Raw genomic sequence first — 25,613 nt, forward strand, 5'->3', positions numbered from 1 at the left:
CAACATCATTCTGTTTCTCCACAGGTACGCCATCATGTGTGGAATAATGGCAGAATATGACACAGGTGCAGAACAAGATAAAGAACGGATACATCTTTAAGGTTAGTTCAGTTTACGTGTTCTGAAACGTAATGAAATGCTTGCACTATTATTGACTACTTCTTTCATATACAATGTATGTTGTGTAGAGTTTCTCCTATGTAGCGGGGAATGGCTCCCCATATCACTTAATCCTGTAAGCCACTCCTACAGCCTTTCGGTTGCATAAGCCGGAGCGTGGATCAACAGCACGTAGCATTTTATCTTCTGTCAGCAGCCTTCACAAACACTGTGTACCTGCAAACAGGTGAAAGAGAAAGCCATAGGAGAGGAGAGGGAAGATATGAAAGAGGGGAGGAAAAAAAAAGCCTGAATTGGAGAGAAGAAGAATGGAAAAGAACGAGGGTGGGTGTGTGCGAGCCGGGAGTGTTTGGTCGCTCTGCGAGATCGCGTGTGTGAGGTGTTTGTGAAATACTTGTGGGTTGGTGAAGCAGGACAGATCAGGCCAGAACAGAAGGCAGTGGAAATAGCAGCCGTGTCATGAATCAACAGTGAAAATCTTCTGTCTGTCTGTGTTCCTCCCCTCCCAGGATCATCTGGATAAAGCCATTGAGCTGAAGCCACAAGACCCCTTGTCCTACTACCTCCTGGGACGCTGGTGCTACGCTGTATGTGATTCCCCCCCACCCTGACACACGCATATCTTTCACTTCACTTCTCAGATACACAAACAGGGGATTTATAGAGGCTGTCATGTCTGCAGGCCACTCTCCTCCCTCTGCTAACCCACACATAATTTCCCCTCATTCTTCCCCTCTGTTTAGGTTTCCCTGAGGGCTGTAATTCTCTCGGGGTTATTCATACAAAGCCGCACCAGGCATTGTTTGCTTGAATTCAAAATGTACCATGGAGATATTTCTACCTGATATTCATTCTGCTTCTGTGCTTTCAGTGTAGACAGTTGTTTTTATAACCATCGTCCATCAATAATGTAATCACCAGCAGCATTTATCAACGTTTTGAAGTTCAATTATTTTAAGGGCTGAAACTATATTAGATCATGTCACAATTTCTGTCACTGCACAATTATTGTGGCTACAACAATTCCCCGAAAAATAACTTCTTATAATATGATGTTGTTTTTTTTCATTTCCTGTGTATTCCAAAATCACTATTTGTGACAATTTGTATTTTTTGTATTTTTTTTATTGGCATCCGATTAAGATCAACAAAAGTAGAAATTTCTCATAGGGACTACAAAAAGTACACCGTATTAATTGAAATGACAATTTTGAATACACACTAAGGCCAAAAGGAAATAAAGCAAACTATGAAATATCTTAATTAATAAAGTAAAACTGCAAATCACGATAATAAGAATTAAAGCAAAGAAAGTATATATTTAAATAGTCGGTCCCAACATTTTATATGGCTCAAGGATAATAGTAATACCTTTAAAACAGGAAATATTTCCTCCTTAATGATCATGTATTCTGATATAGATCTGAGAGGGGCTATTGTTTGTGCCTTTTAGGTTTTTGCTTTTGACTCTTTTTTTTTCTATCTATACAGTCATTTTGATGGCTAGCCATTCCATATTTTCATTCCGCATTGCATTAGTTTTTGAAACTGGAAGTAAAAAAACAACCGTTATGGCAATTACTAATATATGAGAATTGGTGGTAAAATTCATGGCTATTTATCATGAAACTCGTTACCAGTGTTTAAAGTGACTGCCTGAAAATAAAGTTATATAAAACTAATCAACACTGTTGAAACCGGAGAGATGAGGGACTGTGTAGATTTAGTGGAGCTGTAACACCTGATATTTTCAGGTTTATGGGCTGTTTCTGGTGCCTTCATGCTCAACAATGATCTACTGTTTGTCATCAGCCAGCGGTTCTGTTTGAAAGGTCCTGTGATGACGCCAGAGCAACGCAACACCTGCAATTAGTATGAGAATCGGTGCGAGGCAGGAACATTACATGTCCGTCCCCGTCTCACTACTGGCCATTTACATCTTCTGTGAAATGTGTCAGGAGGAAACAAAGGTGTATAGTATACATTTTATCTTCAAAATACCGGAAAGTATGGGATTTTTGGCCTGAAACGCTTAAGAAGAATGATATTTTAAACAAAAGCAGGGAAACAAATATCCACAAAATTCATCGTTATAGAGGACATATACTGCACATTTTTAGGTTCATATTTGTTGTTTGTGTCTCTACTGTGACATGCTTTCATGATTTAATGATCAAAAAGCTCTTTGTTTTTCTCATACTGCCTGTGCTGCAGCACCGCTAGCCAATAGAAGTAGGAGTGTTGGATAGTGATGTCACTAAGCTACAGAAGTAATCAATCAATCAAAGCTTATTTTTCATTTATTTGTATTTTAAATTCTATTCACTATGACTGATAATCAAAGGAGTCGAATGGAAGCATTTCAGGCTGTGGGGAGAAACTCCCTCTGGAGGGAACACAGGGATTTTAGCCTTTGCAGACCATTTACATTCACAAAAACCTATAGAACACACTACAGGAAAGAGAAACCCCAAAAGGCTTAAAAGGACCTCTTTAAACCATTTAGTTTGTGCGACAGCTATGACTCGTGTTGAAGTGTCCTTGGGCAATAAACTGAGCCCCAATTGCATAGTCAACTGTGCGTGAAAGTGCTCTGCGTAGTAGCAGTAGTGGAAAAAAGCACTATATAAATGAAATCCATTTACCAATTAAACATTGGTTGTTCACAGCTGTATTGAGTTCATTTTTTATTTCTGCCAGTTTACTCCTCTACACTCCAGCCCGTTGGGTGGTGCTAATGCACCAACACATTGTTTGCTGACAGCCAATAAAACATTATTGATGTGAACTTCATTTCATAGTGTTCATCAAATGTGGGCTATACACATGCCCATCCATAATATCTATAAAATGTCAATGTCATGGAGTAGAATTGCTCCCAAACAAGTGCATAGAGTCAAGAAGCAATGGCATTAGCCACTCCAACAGGCACTTGAGTACTTCAAATTATCTTGCGTGTCAACCAAATTGATTAAAGAGTGTTCCCATCATGTCATTGAAAAACTGTGATTTCATTCGGAAACACTAATGAAGTTATTCAGGAATTGAATCAAGGAAAGTGTGTTTGTAGTGGATTGCTATTTCACAATTAGTCTTAGAGAGCTAATTAATCACCAGCTGAAAATCGTGTTATGACTCCCTTGGCTTTTAAGTGCTGCACTGGTGTTCTGTACACTGGGATCATTGTCACATCCCAGCTGGGTGTGGTGACAGGTGCATCAGACAGGCCAACCCCACCCAGTAAGTGAAACAGGTAGAGCATTTAATTTGACATGGTGATGTAAAAGAACACACTTTTCAGATCAAGACTGAAGAAAAAAGGGTTTGTTTTTTTAAATGCTAACCATGTCACCAACCTGGTCAGAAACGCCTCAATGTGCATCAACGCTAATATGTGTTAATGCTTATATGAATTTCAAAATAATTTCAGATTATTTTTATGTTGAGGTGCACATTTTGTCGTATCTCATTTTTTCTATCATTCAATTCTTTGCCCATCACTTTCTTTCCAACGACTTCATATGGTTGTGTCATTGGTTACCCCGGTTAAAATCACCCAACCTCACAATATGCAGTTTTCATACATGGAACCTTTTATCGAGTTTATGTTTGCCATATGTAAAGGATCACACAGTTTGTCATTTGGAAGCTGACACACACAGATTTCTTCACATAACTTTAGTTATTTTTTTCCTTGCAAATAAAAATAGCCCTCTAAACCAGTGGTTCTCAGCTGCTGGGTCGCAGATATGCAAGTGAAAAAAAAATCACGGAAAAAAGTCAAACTTTTATTTTGAAGGCCGGAATTTCTAATGCTGCGGTAACAGTAGCGGTTTGACTGGAAATGTCGGCGAACAGAAACGGTTTTGAATGATCATCTTCTCAATAAAGCATCTTTACTGATACTTCTCGAGTCGTCTGGCCAGTCAGAATCATAATTGCGCCATGTTGCTGCAAGTCCCCACAGAGAATAACTTTGCGGTAGAACTACTCTTTATACATCCATCTCATTCACCGTTTTTATAATAACGACATAATGTGTAGGCTGTCTTTATTTGGACCCACAGAGAAATGCGGGCTATCTACCCTTATCCACACTTTAAAGTGATTCACACAGTTTCTCCTCTCCTCCTCTCTCTGAGGAGCAGCCGCTTCAGCTGTCAGAACAAAGTAACAAAACAGAAATGGCATTAAATATTATTAAATATGCCGGGGAATAATAGATGTATTTATTTTCTTCTCAGAGTGTACTAGAATGCGTACTTTACATGTTAGTATTTCAAAAAATCTCAGGGGTTGGGTTTTCAACATGTCACATTTGTCACGTGTGGTGAGTTTCCAGGGTTGGTTCCAAGTCTGTCTTTTTATTTAATACAAAACATATGTGCCTTTTTTATTCCATTAAGTTCAATTCTGATTCTAGAAAACGTGATGACCATCACCAGTTTAAACTTTTTTTAAAGTATACTTTAGTTCTGGGAAGGGATATAATCTGTCTTGCATGGAATATACTGTATATTACTGCAGTGGTTCAACACTTCGGATCGTGATTGATTGACGAAGGAAAAGCGGGTCCTGAGGCGTGACCAGTTGCGAACCACTGCTCTAAACAACTTGTTTTATTATATAACTAACCTTGTATGTTAAATATATTGTTGGGATGATTACAGTTACGTTATATTCCAATAATAAAGCATATAGTATATTCATTGTATCCAAAGTTGCTTTTGTAAATTGAATTCATAAAACAATTGCGATCAGATCATTTCCCCATGTTATTCAACCCTGGAATTGTAAAATAGGTAACTAGACAAAGTTGTGCTATTTGGCGTCGTATCAAGTTTCTCTGAATCGTTTGTGCAGATTGTATTTAACTTGTGGTGTTGCATTATGTTGCAGGTGGCTCAGCTGTCGTGGATTGAGAGGAAAGTTGCTGCTACGCTATTTGGAGATCCTCCGAGTGCCACCGTGCAAGATGCACTGAGTAACTTCCTAAAGGTGCAGTGATACATTCCCAACTTTCTCCTCCTAACATTTAATTAGAAAAGCGAGTGTCTCCAAGTGAGCTATTGTCATCAAACTGACACTTTTACCAGTGGTTACAGCGTGTGCCTGGCATATAAAGAAATACACAAAACATGGCTCAACACTAACTGTAAAGTAGTTTAGCTTTTTGCTGCGAATCTGACCTTATATTTTGAGTCATTACCTATCGATGAATCAACCAACAATCAATCAATCAATTAAACTTTATTTACATGCTGTGTTTTATACACATAATGTAAGTGCTTCACAAACCAAAACCAAAAATAAAAACAATACTATTCTCCCTAACCAAGTCAAAAAAAACAAGCAGCACAGAACTTACCGACTGATAGAAATGCGTCAGTAAGTACAGGACTCGAATACTTCAATAAATACATGTTAAAGATAATGTTAAAACACTCTTTCAAATACAATGACATTACAAATAAATGAAAAGCCCAATAAAGATTCTTTGCAGTTATCCGTCAGCTTAGTGATGTGATAATACAAAATAAATGTGTTTGTTACTCTTACCAAATAAAAGTAATTGTAGTTTATCAGATGCAGCATACATCTTTTTTTTCTCAGGCAAATCACTTTGCATAATTGATTGTGATTAACGGATTTATTTGCCATGGGGAAATACCGGGCATTTGTTAATGTTGATTTCTGGAGAGATAGTTCAAACATATTTGACTCTGAGCAGAAGGAACCGGAAAGATGTAAATGTAAACTCATTCCCGGGTTATAGGACTCATTCCTACTCCACTTTTCAGAGTCTGATTTCTCATTGGTATTTGCATGCAGTTTAAATGACTGCATGTTCTCACCTGAGCGGTCCTGATTTCAAGGCGCATCGTGTCCTGTTTTGAATTCTCTTGAAACTTGCCTCCAGGTCTCTCCTGCACCCGGCGTTCGGAGCCCAAACGCTCGGTGTTTGGAAAGTTTAATCTGTGTTCCAATATTCCAGATGTTTATATAGTGCAGAAATGGATTTTGCTTCTGGCTAATATTCTTGTTCAGGCCTCTTCCTCATCGTCTTGTGTGTCTCAGCCATCAATTTAAGTGCTTCCTGTTGCAACATGCGGCCTGTGACCAGGAGGGGGGCGTCAGGTTAGGCTGTCGAGCTCTAACAAATACATCCTGTTAGGTATAACGGCCCCCCCGGCCTCTATCCTGTGGTTATCTGTGCCTGACTAACTGTAGGAGAGCTGCTGAGATGAAAGAGAGGCAGGTGGATGAGTCAAGCAGAGTGTTGTTGTACTGTAGGCCTTTGGGAGAACTGCTGACCAGGCATGGGGGAAAACGGGTGTCTTCCACTGAATCCAGATCCTGGAACTCTTCATCTAGTCCACTTAAAATAAAATAACGTGTAAAGACTTGTTCTGATCCGCCATTGGACAGCATATAGATGAGTGAAGAGATGATCTACCATTATTTTTTCCTACACCTTAATTAAGTATTGATTCAAAATTCATGGTATTGCTTCCGCTAAGAAAATATAGTCAGTTCTACTGCTTAGCAACAGGTGGAATTGCCGCAACAGCACATTATCTTAATAACAGAGGTTTTCCATAACTGATCAATCCTGTTCCCATTTCATGTTCCATTAACTGGTCTTAAAACACTGCCAGAGCCCTCACCGTGTTCCCCATAGTGCTTACTTCCTGTCCGTCTGTCTTCTCTTGATTTCCTTGACGTCCAGCACTCTTGACGTGCCTAAACCTCTTACCTTCTCTTACTCTGTTTTTATTTTCTTTACTGTGGAAAGTTTAGCCATCATGAATCCAAAGTTCTGTGCTCTCCTTTGATCCTCTTTGGCATCGGTCTGTTAGCGAAAATGATAAACCTGTGGAGTGTCCAAGTTGACCAATCTAAATTGAGTATCCAACAAAGCTGTGTTATGATTGTCTTTAACGACAAACCATTCAATGTTTTCGTCCAGGTTGAAGACATCCAGCCAGGATATTCCAAAGTCAACTACGTGTTTCTAACTAAGGTCAGTACCAGAAACTGGAAGATTAGCTTTTCATAGCCATGGTTTGTTTTCTCTTGAGACTAAACCATGCGTTGATGGTTTTATTTTCTTGTCTTTGGCAGTGCTACAAAGACCTGGGGCAGAGGGAAAAAGCCAGGAAGATGTGTGAAGCTGCTTGTTCAATGAATGCCGTGTCCAAAGAGGTATACACACTGGGATAATGTTTTATTCAGAGATTCATGCAGCATATTCAGGCAGCAGCCACCAACACTGAAACACATGAGCACAGACTACAGTTTAAAGAAGCAGGAATCAAATCTGAGCTGACAGACAATGCTCCCTTTTAGTTTAATACACACAGTTAATCTCACACACACTATTTTATTAACATATAGGTTCACCCACTGAATTAAAAACAGAATAAATGAACCAAAGAAAACCATGAAGCAGATTCAGGCAGTAGGCGCTCTTTTTAGTAAATCTCCTCAAGTCTTTTTTTATGTAATGGTAAAGTAATACAGTTTCTTGTATCCTGATGATGCTTTCCTATCATATGTAATCCGTTATTCCCCAAGCCTGATATTGTTTATATAATCAGTAAACATATAAATATATATATTTATATGTTTATATATTTATACTTTTCGGCTGGTCTTTTACACTGTATTCTGATTTATTCTGTACATGTTATATTTGTTCAATTGTTTAGATACTCTTTAGAGATACTGAATATCTATGTATATTTGTTTGAATTCTTTCTTTTTTTAAATGATATTTGAACTTGTGTGCAATGCCTTGTTAACATGCTGCTGTGAAGTATTTTTAATATAATCTCAATTTTGTGTATTTATATCCATGTCACAGTCTGTAAGATCATAGAGTCTCAGTTAAGCAAAATCATTTCCAAATGTTTGTATCCCTCAGGATGAAGATGCACAGAAGGAGCTGGACGTGCTCCGCCCGGCACTGGGAATGTGACCACAGCATGCACAAGCTCCTGGAAATGTGTTTTCCATGTGCTACAGGATGTGTGTGTGGGTGCGTGTGTGTGTGTGTGTGGGTGTGTGGGTGTGGATTGAAAGGACATCATGTTAATTCACTCTGTGAGTGGAGGGAAATCTTCAATGGGAACCGTCCTATAGAGTTTTAATTCCAAGTCTGTTTACACTTTCCATGGTTTATAATGCATTATAATATGCTTATAGTGCCGGATAATTAGAGTTAAAAGCACTCGTAAATAGTCAACAACAATCATAGCACATTATAAAGCCTTTTATAATATATACTTCATCATTTCCTTTAGTTGGAAAACTTTAGAATGTTTTAACAAGGTGTTATAATCAATGTCAAAGTACTCATTGTTTGCTTTCTGTGAAAGAAGTATCAATAATTCTATGCAAGGAAAACACACACAATACTTTAAACTATTAAAAAAAACAATGACCACTCTTAAAACATTATAATACATTCATTATTTATTCTTTCACGTTCATTAAACCGTGATGTCATAATGCATGGCTCTATAATGTGTTGTGATTGCTGGCATTATGAATAGTTATGAGTGCTTGTGGCGATTATTACTTGGAGATTAATATGCCTTATATTGTATATTAAGCAATATAGACTTCATAGAAAGTGTTACCCAGATATTTATACTAGTCTCTTTTTGATTTTATAGTGGAACATCAGGAGCTCTCACTTGTACTAACTCAGTGAGACAAAAAGGTTTTCCATATCTTGGATAATTAAGCCGGGTTTTAAAGTACATTTTAATCATTTCAACCGTAGCAGAGATGGGGTTAATCACACGTAGTAAAGTCTGTGATTGTTAGTGTATACTTGTATATTCAGTGGATCCACGTGTACAGCAGCCATAGTCACCTGTCGCTTTTTAGGAAGTGACCCGTTTGTTGTGTCTCCCACCTCACATTCAAGAGGCAATAACAAAAGCACATCAGACAATGGCGCACCCAAACAGAGAGATTGGAATGCTGTGACCGCCGGCGACCTCCTGCCCTCTTCACTCTGCCGTCACTCTGCTGTCTGGCTGCAGGAACACGGTTTATGTTCTTTACAGTGCTTTTTTTTATTTGTTGACTTTGGTATCTGGTCATAGAATACATTGACCATTCAGATACAACTCGTACTGTTCAGCTGTTAGAGTGGTGCAGGAATAAGTCCTAAAAGAAATAATCGTACCCCTTCTCGTTCGCTTGTTTTAAATTCACACTTTTTTAACATGTTTTTCGTTGGGTGCCTCAGATGAAAGAGGGTACAGATTTCTAATGTCTAGATGTTCATTTGGTTTGGACCAAAACTCAACTCTGTTTTGACCCCAGTTCTGTTTAGGATTGATTTCTTCTACTATCTTCTGCCCTATAAGGAATGAGTCGTAAACCCTTTTATTCAGTTCCCTTGTCTGTAAGTCACTGGTCTGTAGTCAACACAAGCTTAACAAATCTTTACGTTTGGTTCTACGACATAAAACATGTCAGTAAATACCCCACTCGTGAATGTCCGAAAGCTTTTATGCATCTTAAAAACAGCAGCTGCTAACAAGAGGCAAAATGAGAGTGCTCAACATCATCCCACTGTGATTTAGATTGTTTATAGCCGCTAGCATACCGTGATTTATTTACTACTGGTGATTGCATTCACACTAAACAAATCACAAAGTGGTGGTAATACGTGGAGAAGATCCTGCTGAACAAAACGTGTGTTTGCCACAGACTTTATTTTAGCAAAATACTGAATTGAAATTGAATAATCCCATTAGCTTTTTGTGGAGGCAGCCCTTTGCGACGCTAACATCCGCGTCATCCTACAAAAATACGTCATCACTGCACCGCTCTATTTCAGTCTAATCCCAGCAGTCATTAAATTGACCCAGACAACTCCTGAGACAGTGTTGTTTTAATGTTAGGATCTGGGTATGTTAACCTCACGGAATACTTTGACTCTTCACAAGAGGACATGTCTTGGGTTTTAGTTGACCCATGATATTTACAATTTGAGACTAATCTCCAGATGTCCTCAGAAGGAATTAGAAAGTGATTTCCCGGTTGCTTCTGTGAATTAAAGGTTCATTACAGAACCTCTTTTATAACTCAAGTTTTATAAAGTATCCGTATGGGGGGGGGGGGGGGGGGGTCCTTTGATGTTCATCCCTTTTTCTTAAAAAAAAATGTACAGGGACATCCTTTCATTTCATTTCGTCTCTTATATTGTTTTAAAATCTGCGTAATCTGAAGAAATTAGACATCGGTTTTAGTAAGGGCTTTTCCTATGTCAGAGGAAGTGGACCCCAACCTGGTATGCCGTGTAAAAACAACATTTTTATACACTACATATAAATAATACCCTATCACACTGGTTCATTGGAGGTTTACTCAGATTTCTCTTAATGTAAAAACACTTCTGTTTAAGTGACAAAAGAAACATATAAAGATGTAAAGAGTTGTTTGTCATTTTGTTTCTATTTGTTACAAGAATAATAGATCAATTGCTCCGTACCGAGACTCTAATGAATATATCAGAGGACGCAGAGCTGTTGACACGATGTGATGGTACGTACTGTGAACTGCATTCCAGATGTTAATGATTTTACACATGTGCTAGGTGTGATGCATTTTGATTGGCTCTTGAGACTCTAGAATTTAAATTGTGTTGTTACTTGAATTGTGAAAATGACGTAAAGTAATTTGTATTTGTCACATTTTTTTTTTCTACCAGCGCTACGAATGTAGGCGATTGATTTTTCTTCAAATGCCAAAGCAAGCAGACTCATTGTCAGATATAAACACTACAGAGGGATTATACTGCGGAGTGTGTGAATGATTAATGGTTCTGTACTCATTAAATCCATGCAATCCTGATTTCGAGGTGTCAGTTTGTCACTCGTGTGTGCTCATTTCTTTTATGCACATCATAAGAAACACCCAGTGGCAAACACTTTGGAACTTATGATTACAATGTTTAGAGATTTCTTGGTCGTGAGCTATATTGATCCTAATCCAAAAACATACTCAACAAACCGGCTCCTGCAAAACTATTGATGATTCTTCCTCTTTTCCCCCAGACTGTACATTTTGTGCCAGGGCATTTGTTAATCTGTTACTGGATCAGATTAAGGCCACCTGTCTAGTCATGTTTCAGCCGTTTTCCGTCCATGGTCGAGCCGTTCTTAGAAGCACAGGTGTTTGTTTATACAGTCATGTAAAAAAATGGACTGATTTTATAAGCCTCCAGTTGCATTTCATTTCAGCCGCCGTTGGAACAGTTGCAGAATTAGTTCACAGCTGGTTTTTTCCTTAAATACAAAAGGAAACTCTGGATGTTTTATATTTTTACAGGCATACAGCATGAGTGTGTGAGATTACATCTAATCTTGTTGTCAGTACATGCTGTCCTAAACGACAGGACCCAATGTAGCATAAGAATCCAGAAGCTGCGGCTTTCACATACACTTTTTCACAAAGTTCAATCAGCAAGTACATCCTCTACACTTTTCCTGAAGTTTTCCTGTACACATGTCTGTTTAAATTGCACTTTTCCTGTTCCTGGTACGGTGGCCAACAGGTGCAAACGCACTGCAACAGCCTTTAACCTTTACATTTTGAGAAACACGCTGCAGCTTCAGAAAGAATCCAAATATAAAAACACAAATGTTGACAAAACAGGCGTAGGGTTTACTGCTGTTTAGGTTTCAAGGTTTCAAGGTTTCAAGGTTTTATTTGTCATATGCACAGCAGATACAGCGTATATGTTGGCAATGAAAATCTTATGTCGCATGCTCCTCCAACAACTCAACATACATGGTGCAAATAACATAAATAAAATAGTGCAAAAGAGAGAAGAATATTTACAATAACAACAATAAAGATTTGAGGATGTGAAATATATACATATGTGGAATACATTGAAAGTATTTAAATACTTGTGGAATGAGGAGGTATGGACAGATGCATATATTATGTATAGCAGATGTATATGGCAGATATGTATAATATATAGATATGTGTACTATAAACAGATATGTATAATATATAGATATGTGTACTATAAACAGATATGTATGGCAGATGTGTATAATATATATATATATATACATATATGTATGTGTGTACTATAAAAAGATGTGAGTAGACATTCACACAGCTCAGGAGTTCAGTAGTCTTATAGCCTGTGGTATAAAACTGTCTCTGAGTCTGGTGGTCTTGGTCCGGATGCTGCGGTACCGTCTGCCAGACGGCAGCAGACAGAACAGATTGTTGCTGGGGTGATGGGGGTCCTTTAATAGCCTACCGGCCTTCTTCCTACACCGCTGGGTGTAGAGGTCCTCCATGGATGGCAGCTCCGTCCTGGTGATGTGCTGAGCAGTTTTCACCACCCTCTGTAGAGTCTTACGGTTGAGGGCGGTGCAACTGCCATACCAGGCGGTGATGCAGCCAGTCAGGATACTCTCGATGGTGCACCTGTAGAAGTTGCAGAGTATCCTGGAGTCCATGTTGAACTTCCGCAGCCTGCGGAGGAAGAAGAGCCGCTGTCGAGCCGTCTTGGATATGACCCTGGTGTGATGTGTCCATGTCAGGTCCTCACTGATGTTTACCCCGAGGAACCTGAAGCTGCTGACTCTCTCCACAGGAGTCCCGTCGATGGTGATGGGTGTGTGTGCCTCTCTCTGCCTCTTCCTGTAGTCCACAATCAGCTCCTTTGTTTTGCTGACGTTGAGATGGAGGTTGTTGTCCTGGCACCAAGATGTCAGGGCTCTGACCTCCTCTCTGTACGCCGTCTCGTCACCGTCTGTGATCAGGCCGATGACGGTCGTGTCGTCAGCAAACTTGATGATGGTGTTGGAGCTGTGTGTGGCCACGCAGTCGTGCGTGAACAGGGAGTAGAGGAGAGGGCTGAGCACACAACCCTGAGGGGCTCCGGTGTTGAGGGTCAAGGTGGAGGATGTGATGTTCCCCATCCGCACTGCCTGGGATCTGCCCGTCAGGAAGCTCATGATCCAGTCACAGAGGGCGCTGTTGAGCCCAAGGTCCCTGAGCTTAATGATGAGCTTGGAGGGCACAATGGTGTTGAATGCTGAACTGTAGTCAATGAACAGCATTCTCACACAAGTGTTCCTCTGGTCCAGGTGGGAGAGGGCAGTGTGGAGGGTGAGGGAGATGGCATCATCCGTGGACCTGTTTGCTCTGTAGGCAAACTGCAGGGGGTCCAGTGAGTCAGGGAGGGAGGAGGTGATAAAAGTTTTGACTAACCGCTCAAAGCACTTCATGATGATGGAGGTGAGTGCAACTGGGCGGTAGTCATTGAGGCAGATGGGAGAACGAAACCCTGCAAATTAAAAAGATTACGAGAATTCAGGGTTGATTCCCCCATTCGCACAATGTTCAGCCAAGCCCAGATGTTTCCTGTGCTGAGGTTTGTTATGTTATGTTAGGTATGGTATGTTTTTACACCCCCTGATCTGTGATTAACATCGTAGTAGCATTTCAAATTGCATATATTAAACAATATTTACAATCTGATACGAGGGGTGGATCACAAGAACTGTCTACACACGAGAACCAAATTTAAATTCATCGTTAAAGATGTCTCCCGCTTTTCAATATGTTAAGCATTGTTTTCTTGCATGGGACAGCGTTAAGTGAATTTAAAAGTCAAACAAGTTAAACTAAGCTAAATGTTTCCAGCCTTTATGTTAAGCTGTGCTAAATGTTTGCTGATTGTAGCGTTATTACATGGGATGGGAGCTGCCCTTCATTTGATCAAGCAATCCCACGGGGAATGTCCTCAGAAGAGCAGAAGCAAAAATGAGCGCAAAACCAGGCACACTACTTAGGAATAGACTCATTTGACAATATCAAGTAAGTAAGTACAATTTTATTTATATAGCACCCTTCTCAACACGAATGTACAAGTGCTTTACAGGCAGTACACAGTAGGATACACAATTATAGCTGTAAAATGTACAAGAGAACGTTTGATTCTTTTCTCAAATAAAGAATTGAGATATCAAACGAGCACTTGCAGTTTACTGTCACCACAGTTCATTCAAAAAAGAAATACTGTATAACAGCATCTTAATCTCATTGCTGTTTCTCAACCTGAGTCTTTCTCTCCACCAGCATTACTCCCTCCTAGGGGGGGGCAAAAAAAAATGACATTTGAAATCCCTCCTCTGGCTTTCCAACAGCAATTTTACCACAAAAAGAACGCATTTATTCAGATTATCACAGACTAATTGCTGCAGTGAAGCGTCAGCGTTTTTGGCAACAATGAAGGGAAGTCTCAGATCCTTTATCTAAAGTACTAATACTGTCAAAACAAAAGTAAGAATAGGCTGGCATAATCATTTTAAAGTATTAAAAGTATAAAAATGGTTTCTGTTTGACTATTATATATCATTAGATTATCACTGCACAGATGCTAGGGCAGGATTTTACTGTAGCCTGTAGCTGGTGGGTTTTGGCTCATTTTGAACTGTTAGGTACAGGATTTTGTATTTGAAAATAATGCAGGGACACAGGAAACTTTCAAAAACCAATTGATGACACAAACATACATATGAAAATATTTGTCACTGAATTTCCTGTCAATCTAACGGTATTGCTTCAGCTACCTGTGCTAGTTGTCTTGTTTCTTTGTAACACAGGTTCTCATCCCGCCATTAAGTGTGTCACCCCCTCCAGTGCCATCTTTTAAATCTATCTCTCTTATAAAGGCGGAACTGGGACAAAAATAAAAGAAACAACACAAACAAAGGAGCTCAGATTTGTAATGAAGGTCCATAGCATAGCTCACTTGGAAGAGCTAGAGGTCAATCCACTGGGGCTCCATCTCTGCTGTGCCGTACGCAGGTTTGACTCTGGCTATTGGAACTCCTTTTTGAATCTATCTACAGTATCTGGCCAAACTGGCCCAAAAAGAGCATAGCTCACATGGTAGAGCTAGCAGCCGATGTTCTTGGGCTCCGTCCCTGCTGTGCCGGACGCAGGTTTGAATCCCGCCAATGGAAAAAAATCATACTGAAGTGCAGCACTTTTATAATCAGATGGAGGAGGATAATGTTATGTTTTCCACTGATCTTTTTCTGCTCTGCTCTTTACCAAAACTCAACCCATCTTGACCCTGCTCAGGATTCAGGCTGATATTGTGTCTTCATTCCTGAGCTCCTATCAGTCGGTCTCTGCAGCCGGTGACCTCTCTGAAACATCTGCACCATCTTGTAAACATCACTCAGATCTCCTTATAACCCTCTATTCACAACCTTAAGCTCAGCTATGCAAAGTTACACAACACTTAGTCAAGCGCAGAATGATCTGCACGTTTTATCCGCGGCGATGCAGGATACGAGTTTACAGAGAGATTCACCTTAATCTCGTTAATGCATTCTTGACAGGTGTAAACTCCCATGACACAGGATCCGTCTTACCGCTTTCCATTTAGTATTTCATCTTTCCCAGAAGGATTTTTCATCAGCACGTACCTTACATAGAATGTTTTTCCATTTCCATATTTTGGAGAATATCACATTTCGGTTTTTGTACTTAGAATATTTAGCTGCAGCTCCCTGTGATGCATGGCAGATAGTGTCTGTTATTATAACTGGAGTCACGCCACTGATTCAGGGAGTTACTCATTGTCAGCTCATTTGTGTTTGATGATCTGTCGACTCCTTATTTCAGCAAAAGAAACAGTTTTAGCTTCCGATTCCTAGAGATTATTCTTGGCACGCTGCCACACGACTCCGCTGGCACTATTTAGTTTTCACATTCAATTTTGAGAGATGGAGCATGGAGCGATCTAATCATCTACTGTCGTTTATCTGAATTTGTCACGCACTCTGAAAAGTTGTCTGGCTGCGAGCCGCTCTCTGATTGAGTACAGGATGTTCTGGCAGGGCAAGATAAAACGCTGTGCGGGGAAAAGGATTTCTTAAACACTTCCCTTTTGGTTCCACCTGACCTGGCAACGTGCCAAGAAGTCTTTGCATTTTTTTATTTTACAAATTTACAGTTAACTGTAGCACTAATGCTGATCAGCAGGCTAAATATTAGAAACTGAATTTTTGGAATGCTTACATTTGCAAATGTCTCCATGGTTACACCCTTAGCATGTTGACAGAGGGTGAAAAGAGGAGCTGCAGCACAGGCAGGATGAGAGAAATAAAGAGCTTTCTGAACATTGAAGCATGGAGACATGTCCCTGTAGAGGTACACCTGGAAATTAAGAATATGTCCACTTCACAGCAAATGGATGTGTTTATCTATTATTTGGAGACAAAATAATAGTTTTCCTCTAAACAGTTTTGAAAATGTTATCTTCTCCTGCAGTGTACGAGAAGGTACTGTATGTAAGTTATGGTCAACAACTGACAATTATTTCCATTATCGCTTAATTGTTTGGTAGTTAAAATATCAGGAAATGTGTGAAAAATCTCCATCCCAGTTTTTAAATGTCCAAGGTGTTTTGTTGGTCTCAAACCCAAAGATATTTACAGTTAGGTCCATAAATATTTGGACAGAAACAAAGTGTATCTAATTTTGGTTCTGTACATTATCACAATGAATTTTAAATGAAACATTTCAGATGCAGTTGAAGTGCAGACTTTCAGCTTTAATACAACACAAGTCTTGATCTCATGGATGTCACCGCTGGGTTTCCTCCTTTTAATGCTCTGCCTGGCCTTTACTGCCGCGGTTTTCAGTTGCTCTCTGTTTGTGGGCCTTTCTGTCTGAAGTTTAGTCTTTAAGTGAAATGCATGCTCAGTTGGGTTGAGATCAGGTGACTGACTTGGCCTTTCAAGAATATGCCACTTCTTTGCTTTAATAAACTCCTGGGTTGCTTTGGCTGTATGTTTTGGGTCATTGTCCATCTGTATTATGAAACGCCGCCCAATCAATTTGGCTGCATCTGAGCAGACAGTATGTCTCTGAACACCTCAGAATTCCTCCGGCTGCTTCTGTCCTGTGTCACATCATCAATAAACACTAGTGACCCGGTGCCACTGGCAGCCATGCATGCCCAAGCCATCACACTGCCTGTGGTATGCTTTGGATCATGAGCTGTACCACGCCTTCTCCATACTTTTTTCTTGTCATCATTCTGGTAGAGGTTGATCTTGGTTTCATCTGTCCAAAGAATGTTCTTCCAGAACTGTGCTGGCTTTTTGAGATGTTTTTTAGCAAAGTCCAATCAAGCCTTTCTATTCTTGAGGACTATGAGTGGCTTGCACCGTGCAGTGAACCCTCTCTATTTACTTTCATGCAGTCTTCTCTTTATGGTAGACTTGGACATTGATACGCTTACCTCCTGGAGAGTGTTGTTCCCTCGGTTGGCTGTTGTGAAGGGGTTTCCCTTCCCATGAAATAGCCTTTGAGTCAATTATCCAATTTGTTTTTGATCCCTTTTAAAAGAGGGTGGCACATGTTAAGGAGCTGAAACTCCTCAACCTTTCATCCAATTTGAATGTGGATACCCTCAAATGAAAGCTGAGAGTCTGCTCTTTATGTCCTTGTCCATTATATAACTATAATTGGAATATGTTTCAGTAAACAGGTAAAAAACAAAACCTGTGTCAGTGTCCAAATATATACTCCCTGCAGTTGGTCTGGTCTAGGTTCAGCAACGTGCCCAAAGAATGAGGTCAGCTGACTCCCTGAATATACTGAAGGACCAGGTTATTCCATCAATGGATCTTTTCTTCCCTGATGGCACGGCATGTTCCAAGATGACAATGCCAGGATCCATCGGGCTCAAATTGTGAAAGAGTGCTTCAGGGAGCATGAGACATCATTTTCACACATGGATTGGCCCCCACAGAGTCCAGACCTGATCCCAATTGAGAGTCTTTGGGATGTGCTGGAGAAGACTTTGCACAGTGGTCCGAATCTCCCGTCATCAAAACAAGATCAAAACAAAATGAATGCAAGACAGAAATAAATGTTGTGACATTGCAGAAGCTTGTGGAGACGATGCCACAGCGAATGCGTGACGTAATCAAAGCTAAAGGCGGTCCAACGAATATTAGAGTGTGACTTTTTTTTGGCCGGGCAGTGTATGTGGACCTATCTTGTAAATGTATAATTTAAGCGTTATTCAGTTAGTTTGATTTTGCCTTGGCCCACTTCTATTCCCAGACTTCTTCTTACCAGAAAGTGATTCAGTGTTGAATTTCCACCACAATATTCACTTAAATATTTTAGATAGGCTTCAAACAGTATTTCCTAACCATTTTTCAGGAAAAAATGATTTAACATGATTGATTTTCAAAAAGGTTGTTATTTAATTGTACATTAATTTGATACATGATATTTTATGGCATGACAGTGTCCACGCCAACCTTTCGCAAAATGTCATTTCAACAGTCCACACCGACGCTAGTTCCTGCTAAACTTCAACAGAACCGGTATGTGGAAGTTAACATTTATCATGTGAGAAAAAGGGAACATGAAATTACTATTTTTACTAACTTAACTATGCCATCAGCGTGCATTTCACAAATATAATGTAAGTCAAATTGCCATCAATAGATTTGTTGTGTATAATCAATGATACTTTAATTATTTTTAGGCGTACAAAAATCAGGACTTTAATTCCATCTGCTATTTCAAAAATAAATACATTGCTTTTTTTTTTAAATGCTCGTTTCCAATCCTTTACAGTCAGTGCATTAGTCTTTCATGCTGAGCAGCAAATTGAGGAGGAGAATTCGACCACAAATACAATAATTAGCCCCAACATTAATTTAAACAGCAGGAGGATTGATATACAGAAAGGTTACTGGCATCTTATACATGGAGAATAAATGACGGGGGTTTTCCATACAGCAGCGCTCTACACAACTGAAACAAAAACCTTTTTGAGTAACAAAAATAGACCAACACAAAGACAAAATAACACTGGTCTAATATTAATCTTTTTATACTTTGCATCTACAGCAGAATATATCAGATCACTCTCATAATTAAAATAGTATTGACATTTCAAAGGCGTTATTCCTGAGTAACTAAGCTTTACAACTGCATGTGAAAAACTATGTTAGTACTGCACTTTGTTTTAGTTTAAAGGGCTCATTCACAAGTCTTAGGTAGCACATAACGTGTCAGTTAAAAATCTCCAGTGTTCATGGTTTACATTCGAATTAGATAGAGTTTGAAAGAGGAAAAAAGTTGTGGCCAAATCTTTAGAAATAATAATAATACGACAGCAGAAACATAGTCATGACAACACCATGATGGGTTCTACCTTTCAATCCTTTCACACTCAAATCACACAGGGTGTGTCGGAGCAGCTGATGTCTCCTGTAACCACGGTGCTGACAGTTCTGAGGTCTTTAAGGCTGAACTCCAGATGACTGCAGTCATCTGCCTCTGTGACTCAAACAGAGATGCTAACTGCTAAGTGCTAACTCAGATTGTAAATGGCTGCTTGTGGCATGTACACACTTCTGTCCTTGTGTCCTTCCACACCTCTGCCACATCAGAACCCCCCCTCCGCCCCCCCCTCCTGGCATAATAATACTTAAACATGATCAGAATATAGCCTGAGATTTCAGCTTATAAATATGGTTTCAGCCCAGAAACATGAGCTATAGTTCATTAGTCTTTTGTGTTTCAGCCTTCATTTGTTTTACATTTTGATTTATTTGGTAACACTTTCTATGACACCCATGTCTATAAGGCATTGGAAACATATCCATTATGCGTTATGGTCTGCTTATAGCAATGAGTAATCGTAGTCCTCCCTTATTTGTTATTAAATGCTTTATAATGTTATAATCTTAAATGTTATATATTTATTTGTAAAAAAATGTATCCTATCTGTTTGTCGCACATTTTGACTTTAACTTATTAGGTTTTTATAAATATTTTGATTTAATAATTGTAATGTTTCTTTTATTGCAAGTTTTTACTTTAGTGTCTCTTGTTTGTATGAATTTTTTAATTTAATTTAATTCTCAAATGGAGGCAACTGTTACAAATCCCAGTTTGCCCCCAGATACATAAAGTATTCTGATGCTGTAAACTGATCACATTCTGTTCTGTTTAAGGTGCCTTATAAACATGTGTCATAGTGTTACCAACTTATATATTTTTTTTCTCTGAGTCTGAAGAGGCCCCCCCCGTGGGTTCCTGCCTGGTGGCGGCCTCCAGCAGCCTCATATCTTCGCGCAGAGTCACAGCAATGAAGAAGGCATGAGGCTTCAGAGTCAGCCCGTAATTGTAGTCCAGTTTGACGGGCTGGGCCGGGTCCACAGTGATGTGGCACTGGTGGGCGATCAGCGCTGTGAAGAGGAAGAGCTGCAGCTTGGACAGCTCCTCGCCGATGCACCGCCTCTTCCCCAGAGAGAAGATGAGCACGCTGCTGGTTAGGTCCTTATCCAGGACTCCATCATTCAGGAAGCGCTGGGGGTCAAAGGTCTCCGGTTGGGACCACAGTGCCGGGTCGTGGTTGATGGACCACTGGTTGATGAAGACCACTGTGTTCTTTGGTATGGTGTAGCCCATGATGGAGGTGTCGGTGGTGGTCGAGTGGGGGATGGTGAGCGGCACGAAGCTGGTGAAGCGCATCACCTCGTAGATGAAGGCCATGACGTACGGGAGCTGCGGCTGGTCCTCGATGGTGGGCAGCCGGCTGCGGTCCACCACCTTGTCCACTTCATGCCGGAGACGCACCTGCATCTCAGGGTACCTGCAGTCACAGGTGAGAGCAGTGTTTAATGTCACATCCACAGTTATGGATGTACACTCATACAGAGCTTCAGCAGGAGTGAGTACAAAAACCTAGGAATGAGTTAGCAAATCTGCACTTTTGGTTCCCTCATCTCAAAACTGTTGGGTTATTTTTATGGGTTTTTGTTAGATAACTAACTTATTATGTTTTCCTTTTTTGAAGGAGGGAGACAGACAGCACCAGGGAATGAGTTAGCAAATTTTGCAATTTGTGTCCCCTCTTCTCAAAAGTTTTTTTATTGGGGTTTTGGATAAATACTTATTTTAAATGATTTTTCTCTTTTTTGACTGGTGGAGACAGAAAGCACCTGGGAATAAGTTAGCAAATTCACACTTTTGATCCCTCGTGTTTCGGTTGGATGCCTAACTTTAAAAAAAAAAGAAACATCTTTGATAGAATTGTAGGCAGAAAGGATTAGAGAACGAGTTAGTAATTTTGTATTTTGGTTCCTCGTCTTAAAATCTTTGGCTTTTTTTATGTTGTTTAAGTTAGATGCCTAACTTAAAATGATTTCTTATTTTGTTCTAAGGGGGAGACCAAAGAAATGACTACTATTCTATTACAGTGGCCAGATATCCCTGGTGAGCAATGTGGGGGCCAAGGGATATTAACGTTTTGTTGGATATAAAATATGTTAGGAAATACCACACTTGTGAATTTTGAAGCTTTTAAGTGTCTATTAAAATGCCAACTTGTTGCCAAATGAGACATAAATACACAAAACAAACTAACTTGAGCTTGGAGGTGGAGACATTTAAGTCTTGTGACCATGTTTGTCTTTTGCGTTTATTGCCTGACTTCAGTTTTTTACTTTTGTCGATTGTATACATGCTAAAACAATGAAAAAGGTGGAGTTTATTTATTAAACTTTGATATCTGAACAATATGTGCAAGTGTCATAAGCCTATGATTACCAAAGGTCTTATTTTCTACAAAAATCACAGAAAAATGTGTTGAGGGAACCAGCGTGATGCTATATTTCGGTTTGGCCCACAAAAACACATCTTGCTACAGCACTCTTTAATTAATTGGCAGTTTACTGACATTTAGTAACCAATGAGAATGTAACGCATGGGAACATTTATTACTATATACTACAGAGGTACAAACCCTTTTAAAAAGAAAAAAACTAGATGGCTTAAGGCATTGTATAACACAGATCAGGAACTGATGGGATTAAGGATTAGAACATTAACATTAATTTGAGTACAACCTGCCAACGATCTTGCTACTTGTACAGTAAAATGCTGACTGTGCACTTTCTGCTCTTGATGTTTTTCTGCGAGTACCTGCAGCCTGTCTTTACCCCCCCATCCTAAACTTCCTCATGTTTTAGCAACCGGATGAGGATTCTGATTTATGAACCATTGTGATTTACACCGTCTAATTTAAGCACCTTCAGGGACTTCAAATGATCTCTATGATAATTAAGAATGCTTACTTGGCCAGGATAAGGATGATCCACTGCAGTGCAGTTGACAGTGTGTCTTGACTCGCTCCAAAAATATCTGCCAGAGTGGAGGGCACGTAGTCCTTCCCGCCGGATGAGACCCCTGATTTGTCTCTTAATTGGTCCATGGCCACAATAAAAGCATCCGTCATGTCCCTGATGGTGCTCGACAGGATGGTTTTCCGGTGTTCGATAACTTTGTCTCCGATGAACATATTAAACTCCAGGTTGAGGTCCTTGAAGTTGTCAAATATGGTTTTGATAGGGTTTGGGAAGTACTGCAGCCAGGGCATCACGTCCACTATGCTGCCGGCTCCCACTGTCTGGGTGAACTGGTCGTTCCTTCCCACCACCTGCTGGAACTCCTCGTCATCGTGAGAGTACCTCTTCCCAAAGCACACTGCGCTCATGATGTTAGCTGTGGACACCAGCAGGTAGTTCAAGGGCTGGAAATACTGCAGGTCCTGTGTCTTCCTCACAAACAGCTGCAGCAGCACTTTGACCTCGCACAGGACGTGGTGCTCAAAAGTCCTTTTAGTGTCCGGATTCCCCGTGGAGAACATGCGCACGGTGGACTGAGCCACCCTGCGATGCACCTTCCACCAGTCTGTGATGGTGCCGAACGCGAGGCTGTCCCCGTTGGAGATGTATTGGAAGGAGGTGAAGTTCGGTCGTCCAGCAAAGTCGGGTCCCTGCTTCACCAGCGCCTGCCTGATGGAGTCCCCGTTCAGCACCACCACGGTGCGAGAGCCCAGTTTGATCTGGAACACGTTACCGTATTTCTCCGCCATGCGCGCAAAGAACAGGTGCGGGGCTTTGCCGAGCTGCAGAGCGTTCCCAATGATCGGCCAGGCGAAAGGACCGGGGGGGCCGGGTACAGAGAGCTGTCGGATCCAGCGCCACAGGTGAAGGGAGAACAGCAGGGTCACACACCCCAGCAGCAAAGCGCGTACATTTGCCGGGTTAATCCCCTCAAAAGTAAAATCCATTTTTGGGATCCTGCAGGAGAATATGATAAAAGCACATGTATTTAGCAATATGTTTAGGAGGTGTCCATTTAAATGTAAAAAATAAGACATTCTGCTGAATCAGGAGGTGATTAAATACCTGCGTAGATCCTTAGTTCATCGAAAAACATCAGATGTTTCCAGAATATTAAATGTCTTTCACTGAATGGGGAAACTACTTTTTCAACTTTAGAATATTTTTCTTCTTATACTGAAACAAATCCAAAACACAGCCTGTTAGTGTGCAGCACATCTACAGTGTGTGAGAGTGTGTTTGTCTGCAGCCTGCCCATGCTGTGAAGCCCCGCTGCACAGTGAAGTCATTTATCCGCCAACAGCGCAGCATCACGGCCCCTCTGTGCGCTTTGTTACAGTGGGCAGGTTTGTTGCAAAGGGTGTCACCCCACCCTCCTCCCTTCACCTCCTCCACCCACCTCTCTCTCCCTTTCTCCCTCACACGCATTCTCTTTCCCCCTCCCTGGTGGCTTTTTTTGTCTGTGTGACTGAACGGCAGTGTTTAAAGTAGAGAAAGGTAACTGAAGGATTGACTGCATATTATTACTGATAAATAAAAAATAGAAGTAGTATAATAATATTCAAGCTTGTGGTTTGGAACAATTAATTAGTTTATTATTTTGTATTATTATAATTATCATCATCATCATCATTATCATCATCATCATCATTATTATTATTATTATTATTATTATTATTATTATTATTATTATTATTATTATTATTATTATCATCATTATTGTTGTTGTTGTTTTATCACATATGGCATATTCTTATTTGTTTTAACAATTTCAAAACATACATATATATTCATAATTGTGTATCTTCATTAATCCTTTTGTTGTTAACATTTTTATCTTATTTATTATAATAAAGTAAAAATGTCCAAGCGTTTTTCCATTTGTGGATTGGTACTATTTAACAGTTTAACATCTCCTCGTTATTGCTTTTATCATCATTATTAGTGTTGTTGTCACGTGTACGTTTTACTGGTGTGGTATCATATGTGCAGCTTATTAGTTCTAACACTTTTTAAACCGACATGTATATTAATAGTGATTGTTGCTGTTATGGTTTATAAAGTCTTAAATCAACATGCAGACCGCTGTTTGAGTTCCTGCAGAGTCTGAGAGCTGCAGTCATGAGGCTGAGAGAAGGTGCGCCGCAGCCCGAGGCACATCACACCGACACAAGTCAGAAGAGTTCAAACCGTTTCAAATAAATTATACACCTCATAAACATAAACATCCATTTATTCCTGCTGTTTGACGCAAGTCCGACGTTTTTACGCAGCGCAAGTTAACCTCATTCAACATGACCAATTAAATAAAATATACATGTTTTCTATACACTTTTTGGGGTTTTACATTTCATTGTGCACACACACATGCCTGAATGATTTATTGTGTTCCTCCAAATGTGTGCCAACACATATATACCCTAGATAAATATAAGCCTTAACTATTTGTTAAAAATGACAGAAAACACTAACCCTCACATCAGAGCAGCGTTTGAAAGACTCTTTCTCTCATATTAACCAATTTGCTGATTTAGTTCATGTTGAATTTATAATTGAGGGTGCGTTTTCCCATCATGCCACCAGGAGGAGGCGAACCCCGCGTGCTCACCCATTAATTCCCCATAATTAATACATCTTTTTAAAATCAAACTCTTTTCAAATAATGAATTCTCATTCTGTGAAACAATGCTCAACGTTGCTTGAAAAAAAACACTGACTTGCATAGATCAATAAGCCATTAAAGTCTAGAATAAAGAATTGGGATACAGAATTTCAAGCCTTTTGGTTAATGTAAAAAAAGATGATGGTTATAGTAAAATGTATTGTGATCTGTACATGTACTTGTACGGCGTTTTTTTTTCCTCTGTCACGAATTTTCTGCTATTTTTTCCGGCCCCACGTGACATCGTTTATGTATTTCAATTACAATGTAATCCGATTTTTCTTTTTCATAGGTATTTAAACGTATTTATCTTAACATTTTTTTGTTATTTTGCCATAAAAATGGAGGTCGATATAATATGATAATAGGTGAGCTATTTTCTTCAAGTAAAAAACATCTCTGCCCTCCCTCTTCAACTAACTTCGTGTTCTTGTATATTCCCATCGAATTAATTGGATAAATAATTCCAAAATAATAATTTAAATAATTTTAAAAAGGCAGGAATTTGTTTATTAATTAAAAATAATAATTCAAATGAAATAAAGTCAGGGTTCAGAGCTGTATCGTTTAGAGCACCTGCATTTACGCTTCTT

The 25,613-nt window shown here is 39.7% G+C and overlaps 2 protein-coding genes across 2 annotated transcripts in view; one reads left to right on the forward strand and one right to left on the reverse strand.

Annotated features, from left to right (window-relative positions):
* LOC134858926 (regulator of microtubule dynamics protein 2) overlaps window positions 1-10,998 on the forward strand; it is a 42,672-nt gene extending 31,674 nt beyond the window's left edge. The window contains 7 exon segments of the mRNA XM_063875157.1: window positions 25-64; window positions 66-101; window positions 630-707; window positions 5,020-5,118; window positions 7,091-7,144; window positions 7,246-7,326; window positions 8,048-10,998. Of these exon segments, the coding sequence (XP_063731227.1) occupies window positions 25-64; window positions 66-101; window positions 630-707; window positions 5,020-5,118; window positions 7,091-7,144; window positions 7,246-7,326; window positions 8,048-8,101 (442 nt within the window). The 3' untranslated portion in view covers window positions 8,102-10,998.
* Window positions 10,999-18,392: 7,394 nt separating this feature from the next.
* Window positions 18,393-23,688, reverse strand: LOC134859020 (cytochrome P450 1B1). Its single transcript, XM_063875288.1, has 3 exons — window positions 23,424-23,688; window positions 22,308-23,315; window positions 18,393-20,824 (listed from the first exon to the last, which is right to left on the reverse strand). Exons 2-3 carry the CDS (start codon window positions 23,303-23,305, stop codon window positions 20,218-20,220), a joined length of 1,605 nt encoding a protein of 534 aa, XP_063731358.1. The 5' UTR covers window positions 23,306-23,315; window positions 23,424-23,688; the 3' UTR covers window positions 18,393-20,217.
* Window positions 23,689-25,613: the final 1,925 nt, after the last annotated feature.

This window comes from Eleginops maclovinus, chromosome 22, assembly GCF_036324505.1.
Source record: "Eleginops maclovinus isolate JMC-PN-2008 ecotype Puerto Natales chromosome 22, JC_Emac_rtc_rv5, whole genome shotgun sequence".
In the NCBI taxonomy this organism is placed as follows: domain Eukaryota; kingdom Metazoa; phylum Chordata; class Actinopteri; order Perciformes; family Eleginopidae; genus Eleginops; species Eleginops maclovinus.

What these genes read in the sequence shown, in the direction of transcription:
- LOC134859020 (XM_063875288.1), bottom strand. Translation starts at nt 23,305, where the DNA reads ATGGATTTTACTTTTGAGGGGATTAACCCGGCAAATGTACGCGCTTTG. An exon ending in ATCATCCTTATCCTGGCCAA is followed by an intron (nt 20,825 to 22,307) that starts GTAAGCATTCTT and finishes CTGTGACTGCAG; the next exon opens with GTACCCTGAGATGCAGGTGC.